The sequence below is a fragment of the Periplaneta americana genome, chromosome 6 (assembly GCF_040183065.1).
Source record: "Periplaneta americana isolate PAMFEO1 chromosome 6, P.americana_PAMFEO1_priV1, whole genome shotgun sequence".
NCBI classification, from domain to species: Eukaryota; Metazoa; Arthropoda; class Insecta; order Blattodea; family Blattidae; genus Periplaneta; species Periplaneta americana.
The window spans coordinates 147,145,721-147,172,833 of NC_091122.1; the positions used below are offsets into that span (position 1 = coordinate 147,145,721).

Genomic DNA, 27,113 nt, shown 5'->3' on the forward strand with positions numbered 1-27,113 from the left:
GTAAATGTGATGAAGTGATGCGACAGGTCATGTCCCATATGAACTTGGATATTCCTAGATACATTCGTAGCCAAGATCCAATGTTTAGTCATGCAACAACTCTCCATCAATTGGAAAAGCACACTACTACACATCCATTGCTCAAACAACCTTCAGCAGTTACACAGAAACCATGCCCAAAGTGTAATGAGAATGAAGTGAAACCGTTGTGTGATTGCACAAAAGCTAGTACGCTTGGAAACAAAAACAACAGAGAATTGAAAATTGAGGAAAGTGAAGTAAGTGCTAATAATAGTGATAAATGTCTGAAAGTTGAAACTAGTGTTGGTGAGAAAGAAGATTCTTTAGCACATGACATACAGATGCTCAAGGATAACAAAGTAGGTAGCTTTTCTTCTGTAGCAGTTGATGTAAAGAAAGAGAAGGACGAATGTGTTCTTGAGGAGTGTTTTGAGGATCTGTGTAGTCTGCCGCAAAAGAATAGTCTTAAAAAAGAAATGTCAGAGGACAATAAAATGTCAGTATTCGATAATAAATGTTTTTTTCAGCACCATTCACGGAGCATTGCCTCAGATAAGGAATCACTTGAAATATTTCGCTCAAATACATCTTGTAATGAATATGTTTCTACTACAGCAGGCCTAAAGATGGAAATTGATGCATCTTTTGATCAAATTTCAAATTCTGATCAGAATAATTGTGATCGAAATTCCCTCCACTGTAAAGATATTATTTTAGAATGTAGTGCATTGACGAGCTATCAAAGTTGTAGTCAATCATTAGGCATTAATTCTCAATCTAGCAGCAGTATTAATACCGTAGGTTGTGATAGTGGTGCAAGTTCCATAAAAGATGATAGATATTTTCTCGATATAAATGATAGCGACTGCAATAAACCGTCTCTTCGCAGTATTTCTCCTTTATCATTGCAGTCCTTGAGTCGAATTCTTCAGACAGAACATAGTTACAGCAAACGTCCTGATAATCATTATGTCGAGGGAAGAGACTCAAAAATTGAGGGTGTTGAAGGGTCCACACATTCATTTGTAAACAAAAGAGAAAGCAGGCAGTGTAAACGCGTGAAAACTAACAACACTAATATGCAAAGTACAAGGTCTTCACTAACATCTCAGACATCTTCGCCACAGAGTACAAAAGAATCCACAGGAAAAATAAAGACTAAGGATGAAAAGAAGCAAATCTGTGATGATAAATACGACTTTGGTGATACCATAATGTGTTCATTCTGCAAGTCAAATTACAGTTCAAACAGTTGCCTATTTTATCCACAATGGACTTCCAAATTTGAAAATATTCCAGTAGGATCTCGAGTTTCAGTCTGTGAATGCTGTGATACTGACGAGGAGGACGATACTGATGATGCTGAAATTTGTAAGTCAGAAGGTGGAGATACCCATGACAGTTGTGAAAGCAAAGCAAGTGCCGATGCCAGCAAGGTAGCTAAAGTTCCTAATGTAAACCCTGGCTGGTATGGGAAAGGGTATCGTAAAAAGACAAAAAGAAAACGGCTTGAAAAATTGTGATGTACAACATTTTTCTCGCAGACTTAAAGGGAATTTATTGAAGGTTGGTATTACAGGACTGTTCCACAGGTCATTTTTAGCTTTAAAAAAAAGCAAAAGAAAGTCAGTGTAATATGTAAGAGAGAATAATTTATGCTTTAATATTTTAAATCGATAAAATTATGTATTATAACATAAAATATTCAATATTTACGTGGTTACAGAAAAATATTGAAGTTTTTGAGAATTACATTTTTACACAGACATTTTTAGGACAGTGAAATAATGTCAACTGTAACTTTCGAAGATTTCTTAAAAATATTGTAAAATTATCTTTTGAATTTACAGTTTTATGATGAGTGACTTAAAATCATGATTAAGAAAAATATAATCCACCTTTGTACTTAGTGAAAATATTTAATAAGAAACCAAAACAGTTCTTCTGTTTTATCTGTATAAATAAAACCTTTCCTTCAGTCTTTATATTAAGAATAATCGTTAGATATATTCTAAAGTTACTAACTTTACTTCGTAATCTGTGGGTAAAAATAGTCAGTACCTTTAGTAAATCTTGTACTGTGTTCGTTACTTTGTTATAAACTCTTATTTGTTCGTGATCTGTAGTAATGAACTTGGAGGATATATTTCTTTTTGTAGTATACGTTATTAAGGTGAGGCAGTTTAGAGGCGAGTGAAAGTGTTGTTTGAAGTTAGATAAGTAGAGACTATTTGGAAATATAATCTTGTACAAAGTGTGATAACAAAGAACCAAGAAAAATATGTGAAAAAAGTACAGCTATAGTAAATGTAATGATAATGATATAATTATAATAATAATAATAATAATAATAATAATTTATTGTCATCACTCGCCAATTCATCATCAATTGCTGGACTGCTATTTTTGTGGTATTTAATAGAAGTAGTTCAGGAGCTTCTTGGTACATGTTTTCTGGATAGTAATCCCTATACTTTTTACCTACCAGGGTATGGATGTATATTTTACAGTGGCAAAGCTCTTAAGAGTCTTTTGAGGCTTAGTCTACCCAAACAGTTGGAATTTTTATATCTAGTAACAGGCCTTTAAGGCCTATAAGTTCGTAATAATGATATATCATAACACTTGGTTGCACTCTAATCCTTCCATGTATTAAGTTCAGTATGGAGAGTTCAGTGCGAGACTTGTGGCAGAAGCCTTCAAAGGCATGGGTACGACCTTGACTCGCAATTATACAATTCATTTTGAAGATTTTTTCCAGATAAGTCCTAATGAGTTCAATTGAATAAGTTTATTATTTTTCAGTCAGTGACTTGTCATATATATATATATATATATATATATATATATTTTAAGAACTTCACTTCATTTTTTATCCAGTTTAATTCTGCTTTTGCTTTCGTTAGTTTGGCTATGAATGATTTATTTTTTATTTTGGTTTTGGCATATTTAGGTATTATATTTCGTTCAAGACATTTTTTGGTTGAACCAAATGTTGGCTTTGGTGATGTGTAATTTTATTTTGAGGTTAAGATATTGTTTGTATATTTTTTCTGACTGGCTTGCATAATTTTACATTTCATTTTGAAGATTTTTTCAGATAAATCCTAATGTGTTCAATTGAATAAGTTTATTTTTCAGTCAATGACTTATCATATAATTATATATTATATGATAAGTCATTGACTGAAAAATAATAAACTTATTCATTTGAACTTGACTTGCAAGCTTGAGAAGGGACTGGAGAAGTGGTATCGATTTGCTGCATCTCTGTATGAAACTTTGCTAGCCTTTCATCACAATAATACATCGCGCTATATTGGTGTTCTTTGAATGTGCTGCATTGTTGAGTTTAGTTTAATCAGAAGTGCATGGATGTGTTACATATTAATTTTATGTAAAAAGGCTCATACTGAGGGAACATTGAGATCATTATTTCTAGAATTAAAGAGAAACCATTTTCAAGTTGGACATATGAAACAAAATGTGGTTACAAAGATAGGAGAACGATACCACATTTATGTATTAAAATAGCGGATGGAGAAAGATAAAATAGAAATTTTTAATTTTCATGATATTACCACTGATTGAGGTTCTGGCTGATATGCATATCTATTATCAAAGTCTGATTAGTGGAATATATTTATGCATTGGAGGGGGAAAGGAACTGGGCACCCTATCCCATTAGCTCCTGGCCTAGTTTCCTTATGAGTGATGCCTTATTGGTGTTACTTATGAGGTTCAAACCTGTCTTCTGACAGTTGACTAAACAACAAGAAAATAATATCATTGGCTAACAGGGTGCTCTGAGACAAATAATTTATATTGTTTTACCTGTATTCTGTTTGGGATGAAAATGAGTTATCTTCTTGCGGGATCTGTGTCAGAAAAAATTTTGATAGAAAAGGTAATAAACATCTGCTCTGTAAAAAGATACAAGATAAGCAGATTTTTTCAGCCTACCCAGTATTTCTACCTTAGTTTCGCCATTGATATTTTACCTGTGATGCCATGTCATAATATAAGCAGTGGTGTATTTCTAAACAGAAAAGTACCTAGACTCTGGGAATTTTGGTAGTACCGGCATTAGTTGCTTTCATCGCCGTTTTCTTCTTCTTCTTCCTCTTCTTCTTCTTCTTCTTCTTCATAATGATAATAATAAAATACATCATCATCATCATCATCATCATCATCATCACGATTTCCGCAGGAATACTTACAGAATGTCAGATGATAATACATGGGTTCGAATCTAGAAAAGAAGAAAGAGGTTGTTAGGTATACTGAGTAGATCTCACTATGAAGAAGCAATTTCTCTGATTGTGATGCGTCGATCATCATGCACAAAGTGTCGAATTTTTTCGGCAGTGTTGCACGTGTGGGGTCAACCTAGCCTCTCGTTGTCCTCCAACGATGTTCTGCCATTTCTGAAACGTGAATGCCACCTAAAACACATCGACTCACTGCTTCATTTCTTTAGACTTGCTTCAAGATTCCATGGGTTTTGGTTGCCGATTTTCCATAGAATCTGATGTTGGCTCTCTGCTTTAGTTTCGAGTCTATCATGATTTTGCAAATATGCGGATACACATGCTAACAAAACTTTGTGTAACATGGGTTTCAAATGAAGATAGCACTTTGAAACTGTCTCTCGCATCTCTTCAAGGTCATCTAGTGTCACTGCTGAGCACATGTGTCAATCACGTGATCCTTTCGCCCACAACAAACACAGTCTTGAAATTTAATGACCACACCTCGTATAAGTGAAAAATTACATCAGTGTTGCCTCTAGCAGTATATTAAGTGAAGTTATCTGTAGTTACCTGAACCGCATAGAAAATGGTACCATTCATAATAGCACTACAAACACAAGGTAAATCAAAGATTTTTTTCGTATGAAATGAGCTCTTATTTGCATTTTCCTATGAATTGGTTTCTAAATTATTTTCCTCATTTCATAAATCATTTTCTGTCTATAGCACTGTCCCACTTACAACGCTTTAAAGCCTCAGTCCCTTGACTAGCATATTAATGGAATTATACTGTAATAGGTATGTGCATTCTTTCATGGCCAAAAATTGTGTTCAGCCATTTTACTATCGGCAGGACGAATAGAAGGAATAGTGTACGCACTCCTATGTTCTCTCATTGTCGGTGGCAGACCTGAGAACTAGTGACGCTTCAATCGATAAAGTCCATCATTTGTCTGAGGTCGGATACCTCGAAAATACAATTTCTCGCGCGTTTAATGGTGAAAGTTGTTAGGGGTTGTTAGTATGCATTGTTGTTTGGGTTTGTGTAGAAGTCTTCAATTTGTTGTGCTTTGAATTAACCAGTGACAAAAGAATATTGTGTGGTGGTTTACAAAATAATTGCAAAAATGCCGTACTGTTTTGCTCCGGGTTGTAGGTCATGATACGGTAGAAATAGTGACAAAAGACATTATTACGTAACAAGGCAGTTAAGAAGTCTGCAGAAACTTGTATAAAAGAAAAAATTGTTCTTTGTGAAGAAATGCATGGTCAAGGCTGGGAAAGTGCTGTGCCCGAGTTGGTAAATACCACTCCTGCAGTGTTGATTGACAGATTTTTAGTGCATCATGTGGCAGGTTATGTTGTAAATCATTCCTCTAAGTTTATTGCGTGTACCCTCTGTGTCCATTCCCTTCGACAGAAAAGTAATGTGTTTAAACATTGTGCAGCTCTCACCCAAATCAAGGACTACGGATCCGGTAGGAACATCAGTTTTTTAACCCATCCCTCCCAAGCTGTGTACGACGTACTTCTTCAAACAGAAATGAAAATTAAAGAAAAGATTAGCTCAGCGAGTGCAATGTGGGGTGATATCTTCTATGACTGTCTTGACACTATTGACGCTCTTACGATCCAGTCTTTGGGAGCAGGTTGTTGCAGAGAACACATCATGGATATTATTCCTAAATTGGTTTACCACTACTTAAAGTGCCGATTCTTCTTCAGGACAAAGGAAATCCGAAGAGAATTACAAGCTCGTAAATCCGCCAAGTCATCTCGCAAACTCTCGAATCATTCATATGGTGAGTAATTTAATTAATTTATAAGCACATAAAATATCTTTCAACTCTGGTTTTATTTATCATTTTGTAGTTTTTTCTGTCCCTGAATTCGCAACTTGTTAAATACTGAACTTATCGCTTTCATAGCGTTTCAGATCCCATTGTATTTTCTGTTACGAACGCTCATAATAGTATTAACTGAGAGAAGGCTATTAATTATGAATAAGGGACTATGCAGGCATTCCTAAAGTTACGAATAGACGGGTTAAATGGTAGAAATTTGCTTTTAAAAAGGGTTTAGCGTAACGAGAACTGTGAACTTCCTCCAAGTCACGATCCTAGCGATAGGTGCACTGCGTTGCGGCGGACCCGTGTAAACTCGCTAAGTGCGTACACTATTCCTTCTATTCATCCTGCTATCGGTAACTATATTCTGATAATCATTTGTGTTTCACTTTTATCAGTTCATAATGGAAATTTTGATATACATACTGTATAAGATGGTTATGTTAATTATTGAGTATTATAATTAGACTACTAATTTTAACTAATGAATAATATTTTGAATATATTTCTTCTTTATCTGAGTCACCAGATTGTTTCATGTATAAAACCTCATTACCTGGACATTGATAGAAAATAAATTCATGAAAATAAAACATAAATCTAAACAATTGAACCTGTGCATATGTAATTCCTATATGCCAGAAAAATAAAATGGCGTAAACATGTTAAAGAATATAGCAATGAAACATGATCTTGTCTTCTGTTTGGATTTTGTCATAAACTGAATATACGTTTTTGTTGTTTTATTTGCAATAACCTATTTACCTCATCTCCGTTTTTATCAGTAGTTATAAAATTACACATATTTCAATTTAAGCCATAACACTAAGCAAGTAAGTAAAGAATTACAGGATTTATCTTCAACATGACAAAGAATGTAATGTATGTGTCATTTATGGCTTTTTTGTTTTAGAAAAATATTTAGTTCCATACTTACATGTGACATTATTTCACACATATGCAAAATAGAAAATTTCTTTTAACTCTTTAAAAATGAAGAAAATGTAGTCTGTACTTCATTGCATAGAAATTAGGGAAGTGGTTAAAAACAGTTTGAAAAATGGACTCTCTTTGATTGTCAAAATTAATTTTTCACATACTCTAAGAAACTGTAGAAAACTGAGAAAATCCCTACAAAAATGGGTAGGTGGCAGGTGACAGATGATGATAATGTTGATAACGACGGCATTTAAGAACAAAATGCACTAAATATTGACACATGGTATTTGACAAAAGTTGTAATTGATTATTTGAGCTTAACTTTTTATCTCAGTTTGCGTTCAGCTGTGGTAACTGATTTACAAGTCTTCTGCATGACAGATATTCTGTTGTTTTGAATAATGTGACTGCTGGGCATTTTCTCTTGAAGTAGCGATAATGAAAATGATGATAGAAAATTTGGCTGAATGTTGGCAGGTTGAAGGGGTATGGCATGAAGAAACCTATCCACACCAGCGATTTTGCTTATAAGAAATGCAGTTTTGTAAAGCCCTGTAAAGGACAAATAGCCAACTTGCAAGGAGGGCTCATATTTTGTTTGCTTGGTGAATTAGAAAGTGAGATTCTACTTTCTCTTTATAGAAAGCAGAGATATAGAACATATGCTATCATTGCCGATGAACTGTATAAAATAAAAGCTGTAATTTATTATATTTAAATTGACAAAAATTACATTGTCTGGAAAGAAATTGTTTATGGAAGTTTTTGACAAGCTCTGTAAACATTTTACTGGTTATGCACATAACCATTATTGTACAAGAACATTAGATATTCATCTTAGTCGTCATCTTAGATGTGGAACAGTCCTGCTTTGTTACAGTGCTCATGCAAAACATGAAAGAAATGATTAAATGTTTTTTCTATACTGTCATATAATCTTCACCTTTTCAGGAACTGAAGACTTCACTTAACACTCTTTATTATTCATATACAGTACATCATCAAGAATCTTTACATTCATATTGGGTCACTTATTAAAAAAAAGTAGCACCAGTCTTTTAACCATTCTTGTGTTATAGCAGTAGCATGACAGCTCATATATCATTCTAGATTTGGACAATTCTCTTTGCCAGTCTGATTGTAAATATGCTGTAATTGTGACTGCCATCTGCATAATAACAGATTTACAAGAACTTACAGAACGAACTTACGTAAATAATATTTCCGTTTGTGACTTATCTATTTCAAAGTATTTTACTTTAACTTATTTATATTGACAAACATTTTCGCTCCATTTCGAGCATCTTCAGGTCTTAAGTTTGAACATGGAACAGGTTAACAATTTAAATACACAATTAACACGGAAATAATACATAATTATAATATGTATCACCTGTGTCTGACATGATTATTTTCGTGTTAATAATAATAATAATAATAATAATAATAATAATAATAATAATCCGTGGTGCTACAGCCCGTAAAGGGCCTAGACTGACCAGCCGGCTGCTGGCCTCATGCCCACATGCCAAAACAGAGGTGGACAATCATTCAACCAGAATGGAGGTATCATGTGGTTAGTACGATGATCCCCCCAGCCGTTATGGCTGGCATTCGCAACCGGATTTCGCTACCTATCGTAGCTCCCCAAGTGCATCACGATGCTGAGTGGGCACCAGTCCCATACACTGGCTGAAATTTCATGAGAAAATTTATTCCCCCATGAGGACTCGAACCAGTGCGCATTCCGTAATGCGAGTCCTAGGCAGGATGCTGTAGACCACAATGCCACAGTGCGGGACTGTTTTCGTGTTATTTGTGTATTTAAATTGTTAACCTGTTTCATGTTCAAACTTAAGACCTGAAGTTGCTTGAAGTAGAGCGAAAACGTGTGCCAGTATAAATAAGCTGAAATAAAATACTTTGAAATAGAAAAGCCGCAGATGGAAATATTATTTACAGAAGTTTACTATCTGGCTTATCAGAACCATGTCTATAAAATTACAGAATAAAACTAAAATAATTTTAAAATAAATAAATAATTTCTTATGTTCTACATGGTGGTATCGGAAATATTCCAGACTGACGTCGTAAATTAAAAATTCGCCATAGCTCCTATGAAATGGATAGTTGAAATAGTTCCTTGTACATGAATGTACTGGTCCCAGTGTTTTCTCAATTGCTGGAGCACTCCCTGGAAATATTTCGATAAGAGTATTGAATACCATCTGTGATTTATTTTAGATGTTCTCATTGTCGTCAGTTTGGTCTTCATTTTTTGGAACAAAAAGAAGTCACAGGGGACCAAATTGGGCAAACAAGGAAGATGGGAAGTGGGGACAGCCATGTTGTTCCTAGCCAAAAATTGGTGGATGTTGGGATCTCTGTAAGCCATGGCATTGTTATTGGTAAAGTGACCAGATTTTATCTCACCAGAGGTTAGAGCAATGCCTTCACTCAGTCACCATGGAACATCACAGTATGAATTAGAATTGTCAGTTTGGCCAGCTGAGACAAATTCTTGTCCCCTTAATGTTAAAGTAGACAATCAGCATGCTCTTGACATTGCTTTTTTTTCCATCATGGTGAGGCTTAGCTTTCCACTGGTTCAATAGTTATTTTGTCTAAGGGTCGTAACTATAAATTCAGCTCTCATTGTATTATGATCCTGGTCAAGAAGATTGCATCTTCTGAGGCGAGCTGACAGAGCTCAGTGCAGAGAGACTGCTATATTTGATCAGCTGTCAGGAGCCTGGGAACAAGTTTGGCTACAGCGCAGTGCACACCCATAACCATTTCCTATCTTCTCACAAAGATCACAAATGGTGCAGCGTTACTTCTCATGGATGAGCTGCTGAATTTTTGCTAAATTTTTAGTAGTTGTGGTTGCTGGGCTGCCTTTGTGGTTATCATCAACCAATTGTTCAACTGACTAGGAAGCTCACACAACTGTAACACCTATGTCTGACCCAGAGATTGCTCACCAAACACTTGAAGAAGCTTTGGCAGGGTCTCTGTTGCCCTGTGTCCGAGATTTGCACAAAATTTCATGTAATTTCTTCTTTATATCCTTCTTGAAAATTACCTGACTACATGTCTATGATGAAAAACAAACAAATGTCTCTATTTTCCATATTCATTTAGGGGTCCTATTACAGAGACATTTTTATGACATGAGGTGAGAAAATGGCAGGTTACTGGCAGCCCGTTCCCCATGTGGTCTGCAATATATCGGCTGTTAGAGGTGTAGCATAATAGAACCTCAGTCGCCATATGGCATTCGCTGTAGTCACAAGTCTTGATTCTTCAAGTGAATTTAGGTAATGCCTACCAACAAATTCTCATTGTCACTGAGGGAATTACAGCGTATTTTTGGTACGAGACTAATATGTAATAATGTATGGTCTCCACGAAGCCCAAATCAAACACCCTGTGATTTTTATTTATGGGGAACACTAAAAGGTAGGGTTTATAAGAAAAATTCTTATTCTATAATTGCACTAAAAGACTATAACAAGAAGAAATCGAGGCTGTCAATGATGTGGAACTTCAGAATGTTGTTCATTTGTTTATCAGAAGATGTCAGTTGTGTGTGGTAGCAAATGGGGGCCATTTTCAGCAATGACTGTGAGCATGGTAAGTTCAAATTATTGAACATTTATTGTTAGTACTGTTATGTATTGTAGAAGTGCTGGAGAAATGGTTACGAGCTCACCGGAAATCATGCTAGCATGAGTCACTGCCGTTTTCTCGCCTCACTTCATAATAATGTTTCTGTGCAACCAGTTTAGGTGTAAAAAACTGCAGTTCGAAATATTTTGGATACTACCTCGGACATACTACAAGGTGCGACAGAGGAATTGGACGATTTTCAAATTGAAATAACTCGGTAGTTATGTCTATTAGAACAAATTTATTATTGCCAAAAGAACTGTCTATGTATGTCATTTTGTTGACATATATTTAGATTATCTTGAAAATTATGTCCTTCAAATGGTGTCCGTCTCTCTCTGTACTCTTCAAGTCTTTCCCCGGAGTTGCGTGTCACTCTTTCCAACATTTCGCCATCAATGTTGGTGATTTCCTGGGCAATGGCAATCTTCGGGTCATCAGTTGTTTGGGGCCTGTTTACGTACGCTTTGGACTTTAGATAACCACATAGAAAGTATTCGCAGACGGTAAGGTCAGATGAGCGGGGAGGCCAGGGAATGTCGCCATGCCAAGAAATGATATTCCCTGGAAACATGCGACACAGAACAGTCGTTGAATTTTCTGCCATATGAGCCTTGGTACCATCTTGCTGAAACCATACAATTTGTCTATCAGTTCCCTGTAGACTCCTACGCAGTTCCAGTTGAAGAAATGTCCTCAACATTTCCATGTAGCAGTTACTATTCATTGTCACAGTGTTCCTGTTCTCCTCAAAAAAAATACGGACTTATGACGCAGTGAAGCGGACACTCGTGTAGTCCGTTAGGATTTTCGGGGGCCCAGTATCTAAAGTCCTGCTTATTAACATAACCATTTAAATGGAAATGTGCCACGTCAGTCATGAAAATAACTTCGTCATCCAAAATTTCCACCATTCTCTCGGCGAATGTCCTGCGTTGGACATAGTCTTCCTCATCCAATTGCTGAACAATCATAAGTTTATATGGATGAAATTTAAGATCTGAATGCAATATTCGGCACGCAGAACGTTCTGAAAGTCGCAGTGCTATAGCCTGCCGTCTAGCTGATCGATGTGGACTTCTTGTAACAGCCACTCTTACTCGCTCAATGTTATCTGGTGTTTGTACACTTCGAACGTGTCCTGGTGGTTTCTTCTTACAAGCTGATGCTGATAATCGAAAGTTTTGTACCCATCTCAATATGGTATTGCGAGCAGGAATGGCTCTGTGGTGGCCAATATTAAATTGGAGACGAAAGGCACGCTGGGTTTTCACAACTGAATCACCATTTTTGAAAAATGCCTCGATAACGAAAGCATGATGCTCCGAGCTCCACAAAATGGCATCAAAAATGCTAACAAACGACGGTCGATCGATATCCATAACCCCTCATGTTGCTCAGTAAACGGCCTTCTAAAACTGTCTGATTCCTTTGCCGCACCTTATATAATATTTAAACATGTATTTTAATTTCGTGTCTTATTTGGAGTATAAGCAGTGGAATATTTACAAAATATCTAGCAAAATAACATTTTCTTCTTTCAGATGTAGCTGTTGGGTTTTTAAACTGCATTTAATCTATTTAATTTTTGATGTTGTGGTATAAGTTATACAGGAAATATATTTGACTTAGTAATTCAGCATTCATTTCATAGCTTCACTATATGGTAAAATTACGTCATATTTACAGGTTTTTGTGTTATATTTGGCAGGTGTGATTTGTGATGTTAAGTGTATGCCCATAACCTCTTTATGTAAGTCATGTTAAAGTGGGATTGCCAGGAGAAGAGCTCTGTCAACAAAGATCTGTCAGCACCATATTATAAACATTATACTTAGTTTAAAATCCGCAAGAGACAAAGCCAGTAACACATCACTGACTTGTTTCATGTACTCTGAAGAAGGTAATTGAAGCATATTGAATAGAAATGCAACAGCATTGAAATGTGGCTTCTGTAAAAACCCATGAAAGAATAGCCAAGTCAAATTGCGGAATTTTTTCTAACCCGGGTGCTGTTAGAGCCTTTCTTCTAGTGATCTAAATTATTGTACAGTTAAGAATCTAAATAGTAACATTGACTATGACTTGGGTTCAGCTTATTACAAAGACAAGGTAGTTTTCTTTGTCACATTTACAGAATGAATTGTATCCATATAATGCACTTTCTACAGGATAAAAAGACAAAACATATGTTGACTACGGTATTTACTTCCATCAAATGTCAGATTTAAGTAATTGGTCACTTCAGTAAGATGACTGAGTATATGGTGTGGATTTAATAACGAGTTTCTCACGTATGACGCAACTCGAGAGATCTCCAACATTGCTCGGAAAACATTAACTTGGCAGGAAGGCAGCATCACCGAATGCACAGCTGGCTGCTTCCCCCGTTTCTCGTAACAAGATTAGTCCACAGTCTAGTATATATAGTCACGAAGCTTAAGTTGTTGACGGTACTAGGAACAATAGAATGTGCCGGTATTATTTCGCATTGTCTATGATGAGGCGATAGTAGCGATCCTAGTGGTTAGCAACTATCTATATGCATATTTCCTATGACTATATACAGTGAAACCTGTTCAAGACGGAAGTGACATGGTCCTAATTTTTTTTCCGTTGTGGACAGGTTTCCGTATTATTCAGGTGTGACATTAAAATGGAATATTTTGTCATTCATATACATGAAAAACAAAATGGCATACCGCAAACTGCAAGAAGTACAAAATATTCCATTTAACACTCATCACATTAAATGAGCTTTGTGTCGCTTATTATGTTGGGGAATCTTCTTGATTAAAATCTTATTTTCTGTATGAATATTATCGTAACTCACTCATTAGTAATTAAACATTACTAAAGTTTACTAATCTCATTCTATTTAATATCTAACACTATACTCTAATTCTGTACTGCATATCACTGCACATTATTAATTAATTGGACTAGGAGCCATCTATTAGAAGCCTTGAATTCTGGTTTATTTAATTTCTTTCCCAGTTCAATAGCTTGCTTTGCAGGATAGGTCCAGAAATTGGCTTGTTCTTTGAAAGATCATGAAGAACCCACTCCCACAACAGTTCATTTATTTTCACATAAACAGTTGTTTTCTGGTTCCTTTTGTGTCACTAATATTGGCCGCACGCCACTCACTCATTATGATCTTTATTTTTTTAAGTGTCACACCTGAGTTTTCCACAACTCTACTTCAATATTATTTCACGCAGACTTTGTTTCTAATTTTCCTTTATCTCGATAACTTTTACTTCATCACTTAATGTTAATGCCACATTTTATGCAACTTTTTTTTTTTTTACCTGGAAATCACTACACTTGTGCTCTGTTTAGCTACGACAGTATATGGGTGTGAAGCATTGAAAATCTTTGAAGGGACTCGTCAGCCTAGCCAACAGGGTAATAAAATTTATGACCGACAGGCCAACACACCCTCGTACACTCTAGAATTTTGCAAAGAAAATTTGTTTTTATCTTAGTAAGCTACATATTTCGTATATTCCTTGAAATTACACGCTGTTTCAAAATATAATTACGAAATATAGTGTGTCCAAAATATTGTTTCTGTTTTGAACAGTAGCAGGCAGTTTCCGTTTCCGCATTGCACAGTTTCCATTTTATTCAGGAAAAATTACACATATACATACAAATTTTGCCGGGACCAATAAATTGTTCCGAAATAGACAGGATTCCGGATTATTCAGGTTCCGATTTAAACAGTTTTCACTGTATTAGACTGTGATCAGTCTTGCACTGGCCTTAGCTGTAAACAGTGCGTATTACTCAGCTTCGTTGAGTTTCATTTGCTGTGTGATTTGAGTACCGATACATGTTTGTTCATTCTTATTGTGTAGTTTCGTTCACTATGTTATACACTAGGGAGCAACGAGTGTTTGTGTTAAATTATGCAAGAACAGTCGTATGTTGAATGTCAGCTTACTTTTATACAGAAACTTCCCAGCGTACATGTTCCCAATAAATCGATGATATGCAGATTACTAAAAAAATTTGAAGACTGAATCCGTGTTAAACTTAAAGAAAACTAGCAAACCAAGCGTTAAAATTAGACGAGATAGGAACGGCCTTAGAAAGAGGTCCGAGAAAATCATTGCCTCGTTTAGCATTTCAGTGATTGTGATTTCAACAATTTCAGCAGCCGAAATTCGTCAAGTGTTCAATAATGTGTTGAAAAGGTGCCAGGCTTCTCTAGCAGCAGAGGGACGTAATTTTATTCATAAATAAAGGTAAGCTTAATCTAGCGACATAACTTCTTACTTTACGCATAACTCAGGGGAGACGAGCCAGGCCGTGATGTGGCAGTTGTGCTAGGCGTATGCGGTAGACGTGCCGTGGGAGATGTGGACAGGTGATTGCGTCATACGTGATAAACCCTGTATCTTGGTTGTGGAATCCATTCAGTTATCAGTAGGGTGAAGGTGGTTGGAGCATGATGCTAATATTCACCTCCTCTTCAAATAAAAGTTAAGAATGCATAGGTGTTCTTCCTGTCTAGTGGTTTTGTTTGAAGTGTGTTGTTTATTAACTATATGCTATAAAAGAGCGCAAATTGTCACAGTTGCTGATGTTCTGTTTAAGTATCACAACACTATCATTATCTTCCCCTCTATCCTGCTGTTATTTTAATAATATACATGCAGAGAAGTTTATATTTAATGTTAAAATTAAGATTTCTTAAAGTTGTACTTCATTGCCGTGTTTAGTAGTACGAGGACTGTCTAGAAAGTAAGTTTTCCTGGGACTGTTTACAGAAAGAAAACACAATTTCATAGAAAGATTTGTTGGAACAGATATAGCAATTGTTGAGCTATTTTTCAACATATTCTCCACCGGAATTGAGACATTTGTCATACCTTGGGATCAACTTTTATATTCCTGTGCCGTAGAAATCTTTCGCCTGGGATCGGAACCAGTGTTTGACAGCCATCTGCACCTCTCTGTTGATCCCATGGTATGACGAATATATTGAGAAATAGGTGAACAATTGCTGTATCTGTTCCAATAAATCTTTTTGTGGAATTATGTTTTCTTTCTGTAAACAGCCCCAGGGAAACTTATTTTCTGGACTTGCCTCGTATCACAGTTTGGATTAAGAGAATGAAAATAAAAGTTTACTAGATATATGAGCACTAATGAACAACTACACTGACAAACTGCCTCTGGATTACAGGAATGTAATATTATGTGACACATTAGTTCTAAAGAGTATTTCAGTGTATGAACAGTGTATGGAAGTCTAGCAGGATTTTTTTTTCTGTTTGCTTGTGTTTGAAGAACGGCATTACCAAACTTTTTTTTATTATATTTGACATTCAGTACTTTGTAATCATTCATGTGAATATTAATACAGTTTTTCAGTGCAATTAATGTAGCTCAAGAGTATATTCAAGACTGTCAAATTAAGGGAATGGGTAGTCTGAGCCTATGGCTGTTGTGTATGAGGAAGGAATTTTGCTGTTACTCCTCAACTTTTTAATCTATCAATTTACAATTTTTACAATATACACATAATATTTGCAGGTATATTTTGATTATTAGATTATCTTTCTACCTCATATATTTCGTTTTATAAAAATTTTTAAACTTGAAAAATATTAATTAAATATAAGTTAAAAACGTGGATGCTTCAGGAACATTTTTCTCAGAAATCCTTTGCACTATAGATTCCTAAAAATTCAAGCATATTTCCAATCCAGTTGATATTTACCGCCATTTTCATCACATTATGAATATTCTTGTAATATAAAAAAAATTATATTCCATCTTGAAAAGAATTAGGTAATTGTAAATTACAGGGACTCCACTTCGCCATATTTCGTTAATTTGATAGTGGGTTTCAGTGTAGCCAACATAGTAATAATACTGCACACCTAATCAAACCTAACCTAACCTTCCACCTGTAGCAACATTCTTCACGTTTAGTATCATTTCGTTTGCATGTATTGGCAACCCTGCTACTAGTGTCGTGTGCAATATTCGTTCAGTGGCCGGTAATATACTCCATCTTGGCGTGCCCAAACTTGATAATTAATAAGAATTATTTTTAAAATTACATATTTTTAATACTTTTGTGGCTGTAAAATCCACAATAATTTTCATAACTATGTGAAAGTGGCCAGTGGCCATGCTTCTTCACTACCATATTAAGTAGGAGTGTGCAAAATTTCAACCTCCTAGCTCCAGTAGTTTCTGAGAAAAATATGTTCCTAAAATATTCATTTTTTTAACTTAAATTTAATTCATATTTTTTAGGTTTAAAAATGTTTATAAAATCAAGTAAATGATGATAAGCGAGCTAAATATGTACCTTGTCTTCCATACCTAAGTGAAAAATATGGCATTTTGCTTTACAACTGGGATGTTACAGGTTTACTATGTGGAGCGAGGGATTGTTTACCAAAATTTACATGCAATATCCTTAAATCCTTTCAAATTCCCTTTTATGATGTTCAGAAGATCGTAATGGAAATTCTGAAGGCCTCTCTTCAAATTCTACACTATCATCTATATGTTAACACGTAAATTTTGTTTTAATGTACAAATCGAATCACTATTTTGCTCGTTTCATTTCCCTTCATCTTTTATGTTTGTTAATTCCGGATCCCAGTGGTCAACCTCACTTGAAGACGGATGATTTGAAATAAATCTTAGTAGCACGAGGTAGAAAAATAATCTAAAAATCAAAACATGCCTGCAAATACTGTGTGTATGCTGTAAAAATTGTAATGTGATAGATTAAAAAGTTGAAAAGTAATAGCAAACTTTCTTCACTTATACACAACAGCCATAAGCTCAGACTACCCTGCCCCATAGGTGGATACATTTTGACATTATAAAATTTAGTTTCTTGTGATGTAAGTGTGAGTAGCAATGGAAGAGACGTAGATTATATAATCTTGTTCAATGCAAAGTTGAAAGTATGTGATCAGTTATGTGAGTATATTTCTAATTAATAGTAGTAGTAATATTGTACATGTTACTTAAATTATAACGAATCACTTTTCTCTGAGACGAGAGCTTTCAAACTTGATACAATAATAAAAGTAAAGTTTGAAACCGTATATACCACACCATGGAAATGGAACTCTCTTTTTTTCTCTCTTTCTCTCTCTCTCATTGTAACTCTGGCATAAGATGGAAGTATGTGATTAGCAATAAGCTCTAATTGGTTAATTTACTGATACAATGCTATAACAAGTATTCTGCCTAATATTTGAAAAAGGAATAATAATTACTTTTAATATTTCTGTCGGTACCAGTTTTCATCTTAACAGTGATCACGTTATCCAATTAAACATTTCAACGGGCCAGTTCAAATGAGAAACAAGACTCAATATTTGAAGTTTCATGTTGTTGTGAAAAATCCAATTAACATCATTCTAATTAAAATTAAGATATATGGATTATATGCGGAGACTAAGAGGAAGGTAGAAAAATAGGAAAGACTGGAGAATGCTGGGTTTGCAGTGAAAGACCTGCCCTTGGACAGAACACTATGAATGAATGAATCACTCACTCTAATTGAAACTTATAGTACATACGGTTGTACCATTTCCGTTAACATCTGTTGGTATGAAATCTCCTAATTTGCTCTTGTGTTTAAAAATTCATACATCCAATTGTTCTTGTAATAATTGTAACTGTCCTATTATAAATGAATCTCCTCAAATTAAATATCTCGAAATAAAAATCGGCCAACATTTACGTTGAGATAAACATATTCTTTTTCTTTGGCGTAAATTTAGAAAAATTATTCACTCTTTTATTATCCTACGAAATTATTTGACTATCCATACTTAACAACTATTTACCTCGTATTAGTACAAGCTATAAAACAATATGGTATTATAAGATGGAGTTATCCTTTTAGTACCTCCCTCAAGTCAATAACACTGCTACAGAGAAGAATAATAAAAATATGTTTTAATAAGCATCTTGATTATCCCACAAAATTGTTGTATTTTGAATTTAAAGTATTTGATATCCATCAATACAAGAATAAAAATATATAATACACTAGCATTACCCTCCCTTTTATACGGAAGCGAGATTTGGACATTTAAGAAAAAAGACATGAACAGAATCAAAGCAACGGAAATGAAATTTTTCAGGAGGACAGCAGGATGTACTCTTTTAGACCGAAAAAGGAATGAAGAAATTTTAGAACAATTAGAAGTAGAGTCAGTAGAAGAAAAAATCAGCAGATACAAATTAAATTGGCTAGATCATGTAAGAAGAATGGAAAATTCAAGAATCCCAAAAATTATGATGCAATATAAACCTAGAGGACATCGTCGACCAGGAAGACCTTTAAGAAGACTGCTAGATGGGGCCGAAACAGGTCTAGAGAGGCCTAATTCGTGAAGGATGATGATGATGATATTCATCAAATTTATAACGCTGTCTTATTGAATTTCGTTCATAAAAACCGAAATACATTTAATTTTGTATTCACACAAATACAAAATTAAAAGATCTGACAGAACCTAAATGTACCACGGCTGTAGCTTATAATCGCAGTAGCAACTTGGGTCCAAGGCTCTATAATAAAATAACAATTAAATTACCAAACATTCAATTTGCTAATGCTCCTTATTTTAGAAAATCTACTTTTTATTATGTTAATTAATAAAATGTTTTAAAATTTTGTGGAATGCTTCCTGAGCACGAGTATGTACTCTTTCTGGGGATGCTAGAGTGATTTTTATATATGTAAAAAAATATATAACTTTTCTTTGTTCTAGCAATAAATTATTATTATTATTATTATTATTATTATTATTATTATTATTATAATAATATAAAGCATCATTAGGAGAATTTAGAGTAATTTCAATTATCCTTTTTTCATAGCAACGTGAAACTTTAAAATGCAGTCCCCCCCGCCCCCCAAATTTTAAATTTTGAGTTGTATCCCTTTTTAACTGGCCAATCGATTTGCAAACATTTTTTTACTTTGCTTTTTCATAATTCACTCACAATCAACATGTTATGACATCTGTTTCATGAAAAGAAAGTGGTGCCAACTATCTGTTTGGAATGCAATTGTGATTGATTGTTCTCTGGTAGAAACTAATGAATTGCAATTTTATAACATCTTGAAGTAGGACATTCTTGAAATTAAACTCTTTGCATTTCATTTTATATCTATTTTTTATTAGGAAATAAAAGGCATTTGCCTTGCACTGTTGCCGGAAAATATTCCTTTACCTCTAATTTTCTCATTGGAATAATATTATTGGTATTACACATACTCACATTGGTATTAGATGGATATCAGTTGTAATTAACAATGAAATAGGGTTTCTGTAAGGAGTAAAATGGTCTGCTAATGTAAGAGATGTAACAACATAATTGTTGTTTTAATTTTTATATATATTTTAATTTTTTAATGTATGTGTGTTACTGTTGGTATTTGTGTAGTAATTAGTGTGAGGGAATTTTATTCAGTCTGTGTTACTTGATGTGGAACTTTTTATATACTTTTTTATTTTTCACAATATAAAAAAATTATAATCTTAAGAAAATCGTAACTTTATTTTAATTTGATTGGGAAATGGAAGAAATTAAACTCTTCATGTTTTATTCTCTGTTAATTCTTTCGGGATTTCTTAATGATTACATTTTAGTGGAATTTATAGCATTTCAAAGGTAAATGCCGACAGGGGTTTTAAACATAAACTGTATTTTAACATCTTAGCACTGCTCAGATACTCGCACATTAGATATGATATGTGATTTATTTGCATAAGCAAATTGAAGTGATTCCTGAATGAAGTATTCATATAATGGAATATGTGTTTTCTATTGCTTAGGGATTTTGTAAATATTTTGGTCAACACTTGAATGATCACTTAATTTTTCACTGCAGATTATTTACATTAATAATGTTGATAATTTTTATTGTCAGTATTGACATTTGCCAAGTGTTTCTTTACTACATTTTACTGTTTTACACATAAATATTATGAGAGATTGAGAATCTTAAGCTGGAAATGTGCAATATTATCTTACATTCAGCAAACGTTTGTAGTATTTAAATGCAAACAATAATATATAATTCCGATATTATGTTATGCCTTCAAGCTAATTGTATTTCTCGAAGGATTGAAATTCAGAATATTCTAAGGAATGTCTTCAGTGTAAATATTTTAATAGAATCAACATTTGGGAATGAATTAAAAACTGGAAATACCCAACTGAGTTTTTTCACACTGCACTTTGGTTCAGGTTTTTATATGAAAAAAATTTAAAAATTAGTTGACAGGTTAACCCCATACAGAGTGAGTCAAACCTAAGAGACCAACACTCCTGCTGTCCTGCTGTATCTTGGCACTAAAGTCTAGCAAATAGATCGCCAGCTTTCACAGATAACATTCTTACCATTTCAAGGCACAACATTTTGGCAAGTGATCTTTTGCATAGCTAGTTAATTATTTAAGGAAATTAAGAGAATCTTGTCTGACTTTCAGAGCAATTGCTCAAAATATCCGGCATTATGTTCTATATGCATATTACAGCGATATATGAAGTTCTGTAACACTCTCTGGAGCTCATTCTCATTAATATTTTGTATTAGCCATGTTATTTCATTCTTGAGAGCTTCCAGAGTACACAAGCTGTTTTCGTACACTTTTGGTTTCAGAATATCCCATAAATACAAGTTACCAGTAAATCTGGAGACCTGGCAGGCCATAGTACACTACTTATTACTCTATTATAAAAAAATTTCACGTAGGGCTTCTATCGAAATATGCTGATTTGTGTGCTGTGAAAAAATGTGTAATTCTTTTGTTGTTCCATGAAATGTTGTAAAAATGGTCACAAAATGTTGTTTTCATAACACTCTGAATTAATTGTTTTGTAAAAAAAATAATGGTACCATCTATTCTTCACGCACTAATCCCACACCATATCTGCACTTTTTTGGGCGTGTAGTGGGACTTCAGGAGAAAAATGTGGAAGAATGCTGGGATGTAGTGAGGAACCTGGACCTACTTTTGGAAAAAACTAAGAGTAAATGAATTAAACTTACGAAATTTGAAATCCCTCACCCCAAAACATTACGATATGTTCAGATCTTGTGCTAGGTGACAGATACTTTTTTTTTAATCTCAACTCCATCTTCACACGCTTATCTTCAAGTGTTTGTTTTGTTAGAGCATGCTTTTTCTTATCGAGAATTTAATTTGTTTCTTGCCACTTATTACATAATTTAACAACACACTGCTGTATAATTGTGCATCCTTTGGAAAAGAGCATCGAAACTTGAGTAATCACAACCTGTATAACTCCTTCAGTAGATACGTTTCAATGAATAAATGGTTAAAAATACATATTTCTCAATACAATTCAGACAACTAAGTAATTGAAATTGACACTGGAAAGTGCCAGCAGAATTGTATAAGCAGTTTACTTCAACAACTGATACGAAAAATCCACGCATTGTATCCTTTGCTGAGATTAAAGCAAAGAAGAGGCTGGCAAAACCTAACATGCCATCCATCAAAAAGTAACCTCATGGATCGGTAAGAATGCTGGTAACTTGGATTTGACTTGCTCTGTATGTTTCACTCTAGTTTAGATATCTTAGATATACTTCGCACGAAAACATGACGACCTTCCCTCATCCCCTTCACCAGTTAACTGCAGGCACGCGCAAGGGATAAACCCTTAGCCGAGTTGCCAATTCTTGAAGTCATTGTGATTTGCAAACGTTTTTCAAACTGCGATTTTCAGAAAGACTATATTATCTTTGTAAATATACCTTAATTTATAATTACTAAAACAAAATTGGTATAAAAATGAACAAACTTACTTTAAAAACACTTTATATTTATATTTTCACTAACATGTTTTGCCTAAATAAACAAAAAAATGCAGACTTCTATAATAAGTGTTAAATTCTCATGTTATTGAAGTTCCAGAATTTTATACTTAATTAAGAATGTTGCGCTGGTAAATTTTCTGAAACTGTGATCATTGAATAGTTATAGAATTTATAGTACAAAAGAGTAAATTTAGATTTTATCAGCTTCGCCTTGGGTGATAATTTCCACGAACGCATAAAATCTGTTTACTCTAGTATGCTATACAATATTTTATTCATTACTGGTATGTAAATTTAATTTTAAATTGTAGGGCTTTTCTTTGTACTGTGTTGTTGGCGAAGAAGTTCATATATATTCATTTTACTATTGCTAATATGTTGGTTGTCATGTAGAGTGATTTAAAAATATTTAATTCACTGCTGTAAGTTAGAAAACTTTTAAGCAGTGCTGTGAATAATGTCATTATTTAGGTTGCTAAGGACTGTGTTGCTGTTGGCGATATCTCTTTCGCGTACTGTTCACATACTGTTCGGCGAAGTAAATCACGTATAAAATCGTCTATCTTACCGAATTCTGTTTTAATTTGTTTATTTTCTCTTTAGTTGGTGAACCGTAATTCTCAATTTCTATGCCCATATATCCAACTCCGCCGGTTGCTTCCGATGTTAAGTGGTTAAGATTTATACTTATTAAACTGCCTGAACTTTCGATCACTTTATGGATAGAATTTCTAATGTTAGACACAATTTTAACACTTTGTTTTCTTAGCTACGCTCCTCTGCAAATAAGATATTCTGTTTTCTTCGACGGTGTTATTTGTTGTTCTTGTCGTGATGGTCCTGGATCTTCAGGTGTATTAGGAGGTCTGGCTGCGGATCATCTGCTCCAACACTCATTAATCATGACCGGAATAAATTAGACATATTGAAGCGCACAATGGTATAAAACAACACGTCGACAAAGACACTGAGAATGGGTGAAACCCAACAGGTAGAGGCAATGACTACTAGATTTGGCAATGCTGGGATCTATTGTATTTCTGCCACGCGGCTAGGGGTTGAGTAGAGGATGGGGGTTTATGAGGGATTACCAATTCCAAGAAGAGAGGCCGTCATGTTTCCGAGCCAAGTATACAGTGTCAATTTTAGCTACAGAGTAGCCTGTGAACAGTCTACCTATCAGCAACAGTTTTTCCTGTGCCTGCAAAGTATGGAGCATAACTTTCGTTAATAACACACATCACCATCATACTTCTAAGGAAAACTGATGTACGTATTATTAAAGTCATGTACCTTCAAATTCTCATAAATCGTGTTTTGAATTACTCTGTGCCCTTTGTTATCAGCAGTTGAGCATGATCATGTGAAGAGGATGATGTATGTTAGAACAATGATTATCAGGCCAACTAAATTCATGTTTTAATAGTTATGCCTTTTCTTTTTAAAAACATGTTTTGTTATGCTTTATTATTTTTATACATCCTGTAACAATACATGTTACATATTTTCAAATTTTGCTTTGTTATTGGAATTACACCTCTGTTTCACTATATCAGCATTTATTTTTAAAAATAATGTTAAAAATATTTCATTGTTTGATTAAAAAATAGGCTCTGCATTATTCAAACTGCTTACTGGAGAAAACACTCAAGCAAATCAAATTTTAAAATAACTGGCAGCTATTTTCATGATTATTATTATATTTGTTAAATTTTGAAGAGCAATATTGTAATCTTCAGAGATTTTTTTACATGTTTTAGTTGCTTCCTCCACCCTCCAATAGGTATTAAAATGTAGAGGTCTGATATTAAACATTAAGCATTATGCTTAATTTTTTTTAACTATGTTTATTATGATCTAAAACAGACTCATTGCAAACTATGTAATTGCTACAATGAGAGTTAGATTACCAACTGCAAGTGATGTGTCAAGTTTCACTTCACTATTAATGCTTTTATGCTGCATGGTTGTCATAGTGATTACATGAGAACGATACTTCCGTGGGAGCTTAAAGCCATTGAAGACAAAAAGAAGAAATTTCAAAGCAGATTTCCTGATATCACTACGACTATTTATAACATGAACATGATATACATAGACTGTAAACGAGTGACAGTTTTGGGATATTTTATGCAAGAAGTGGCGACTTTGGATTTCTAACAGCAGAGAAGTTAGATGAAAATGTAAGATCCTCTCCTGATCTCTTGCTGCATGATTCTTATTTAGCAGGAATTTAAGGAATGAAGTGTGTAAGTACAGTCTCTAAATTGTAGAAGAACTGAAGATAATGCAGTGCCACTTTAAAACAACATGCTGGTGGAGAGTATTTCCAACAACTGCTATAAACTGGGCGAATACTGCTGTTATTGAATTATAAAATTTTTACTCAAAACTGGAAAATCCAGTGACTAAATTCAACTACAGAAAACTCATATAAACTAAATGCAAAGGATATTCACGTAACATTATACTAACATGTCCGCAAGGGAGATACAAACCTTTGGAGACAAGGTCAGATATTGTCACATCATAATCCAAATCTACTTACATAAATTTGGACTTGCCCCAACAGTCATATCTAAACTGTGCTCACATCAGGAAGAAATCCTTTATCGTAATGTGCAGCTAAACTTCCTAACAACATTGAAAATACAATGTCAGAAGATAAGGAGATCATTTGAAAATTTACCCAACACATACAGGAGACATTATGCTATTGTTGCAGAGGCTGGATAAATGTATCAAAGAAGAAGAAGATTGTATTAACAGAAACCGAACTTATCTGCTTTCTACCAAAAGTAATGCTCCATGTTTCACGGTGAAGAATTAGGGTTGCCAGGTTTTCAGAATGTCAATAAGGGACAGGATGTGGTGTGATATTTATTGTAAGAAAAATACACATAATTTAAGACAACCCCATATATACACCATGCCATAATATCAGAGTTTTGTACCTATCTGAACACACTCACACTGAATTACTAATTATAGGTTAAAAACTACCAAAACTCCGCTGTAGGAGGTTACTAAACCTTACCGTTGCGCTGGAGGCGGGGTCTTCCTCCATTAATCTGAACCATTGTCTCACTGATTGACAAGTCATCTGATGCTATCACTTGAACTTCTAACGAAATTATTCTGTCTGTTTTTCTGTCTAATACATTACTACTACAAAAATATTGTTCTTAGTTATTTTTAACGTGATCAACACATTTTTTCCACTTGTCTTTTCCATATTCTGCGAAAAGGCAGCAACAAAAACCCAGTTGAAAAGACTGGAGACAACTGATTAAACATTTTAGTCTGATCCTTAAGTAAATGAAATCAATCAAAACAATAAATGCTTATTTTTATAGCACTCTTGGGTTTTGAAGATAGATAATGTTTATGTACGTGTGTCTTCGGTAAAGAAATTGATCCACTTTTTACTTATACTTTTATTGTATTGAATAGTCCCGGTTTCAATTATATCTTCCTTAAATTTTGAAAATTCTTTATAGAAACTGTCTATATAGAAATCTGGACAAACATCTGTGAATTTCAAAGAATCTATAATCTATTAAAATTTAATGGACCCAGATGTTTGAAAACATTCTCAGTGTAGTTGTATGATTTTTTTAAGTTACAGTACTGATGTAATAATCCATTCTGTTATTAGTCCATAAATACGAGATTTTGGACGTTCCATATGAGGTGAATAAGGGACAAGCTTTTTCATTCTTAAATATGGGATATCCTGTACAATATGGGATGCCTGGCAACTATAGGAATAATGGTTGTTGTTGGCAAGGTGTTCTGTAGCTAAAAAATACACTGTATATGCACAGCAAAGATCCTGGGAACCTTTTAACTTCAGCATTTGCTATTTTTAATATATTACGGACTCTAAGCTTCACACTTTTATTAACATTGATACTGTTTCCATGAAGAGCAGTATATTGTGCATTTTGTATTAATAGTTTACAGTAAAACTTCTTTCATACGTTTCACATATGCGTTTTTCACATTATTTGTTTTTTCTGAGGGCCTGGCAAAATTTCTATACTGTTCATGTTAATTTTGGATATACGTTTTTCATTTATTCATTTTTTACACTTATACAAATGCATTTTAAACCCTGCGAGATACGAATTGTCATTTATACGTTCAAAATAAATTTCGCTTGAAATTAGGTTTTCCATGAACATGTAAGAATTCAAAAATGCAGCACGTGTTCAATATTAAGATGCGACTTACTTTGTGGAAATTCTAAGCTGCCCATGCTTTCCTCCAACAATCTTGTATCCTTTAATGACACTGTTACTGCTTTAGAAACACTGAAATGCTTCAAAACACATTATGATGTAAGTGAACAAATTACGGAACTGTTATCACAGTTTGAAAGCATGGTTCATTCCTTAGGAGCAAGTAGTCCAAAATAACTTACTTTTTTTTTTATTGGTTTTATTTTAAAATAATCACTTGTTACTAAATGAATGAAGAATACATTGTAAGAACAAGGTCAGTCAATTTCATGGAATT

The 27,113-nt window shown here is 34.1% G+C and overlaps 1 protein-coding gene across 2 annotated transcripts in view; it reads left to right on the forward strand.

Annotated features, from left to right (window-relative positions):
* The window catches only part of Sirt7 (sirtuin 7), a 50,074-nt gene that overhangs the window by 19,728 nt on the left and 3,233 nt on the right, over positions 1–27,113 (forward strand). The window contains exons 7-8 of one of the 2 annotated variants that reach the window (XM_069829248.1): positions 1–278; positions 18,874–27,113. The exon at positions 18,874–27,113 is cut by the window's right edge and continues 3,233 nt beyond it. In XM_069829248.1, coding sequence (XP_069685349.1) covers positions 1–278; positions 18,874–18,915 — 320 coding nt within the window. In that variant the 3' untranslated portion in view covers positions 18,916–27,113. The other variant, XM_069829247.1, reaches the window with a different exon arrangement.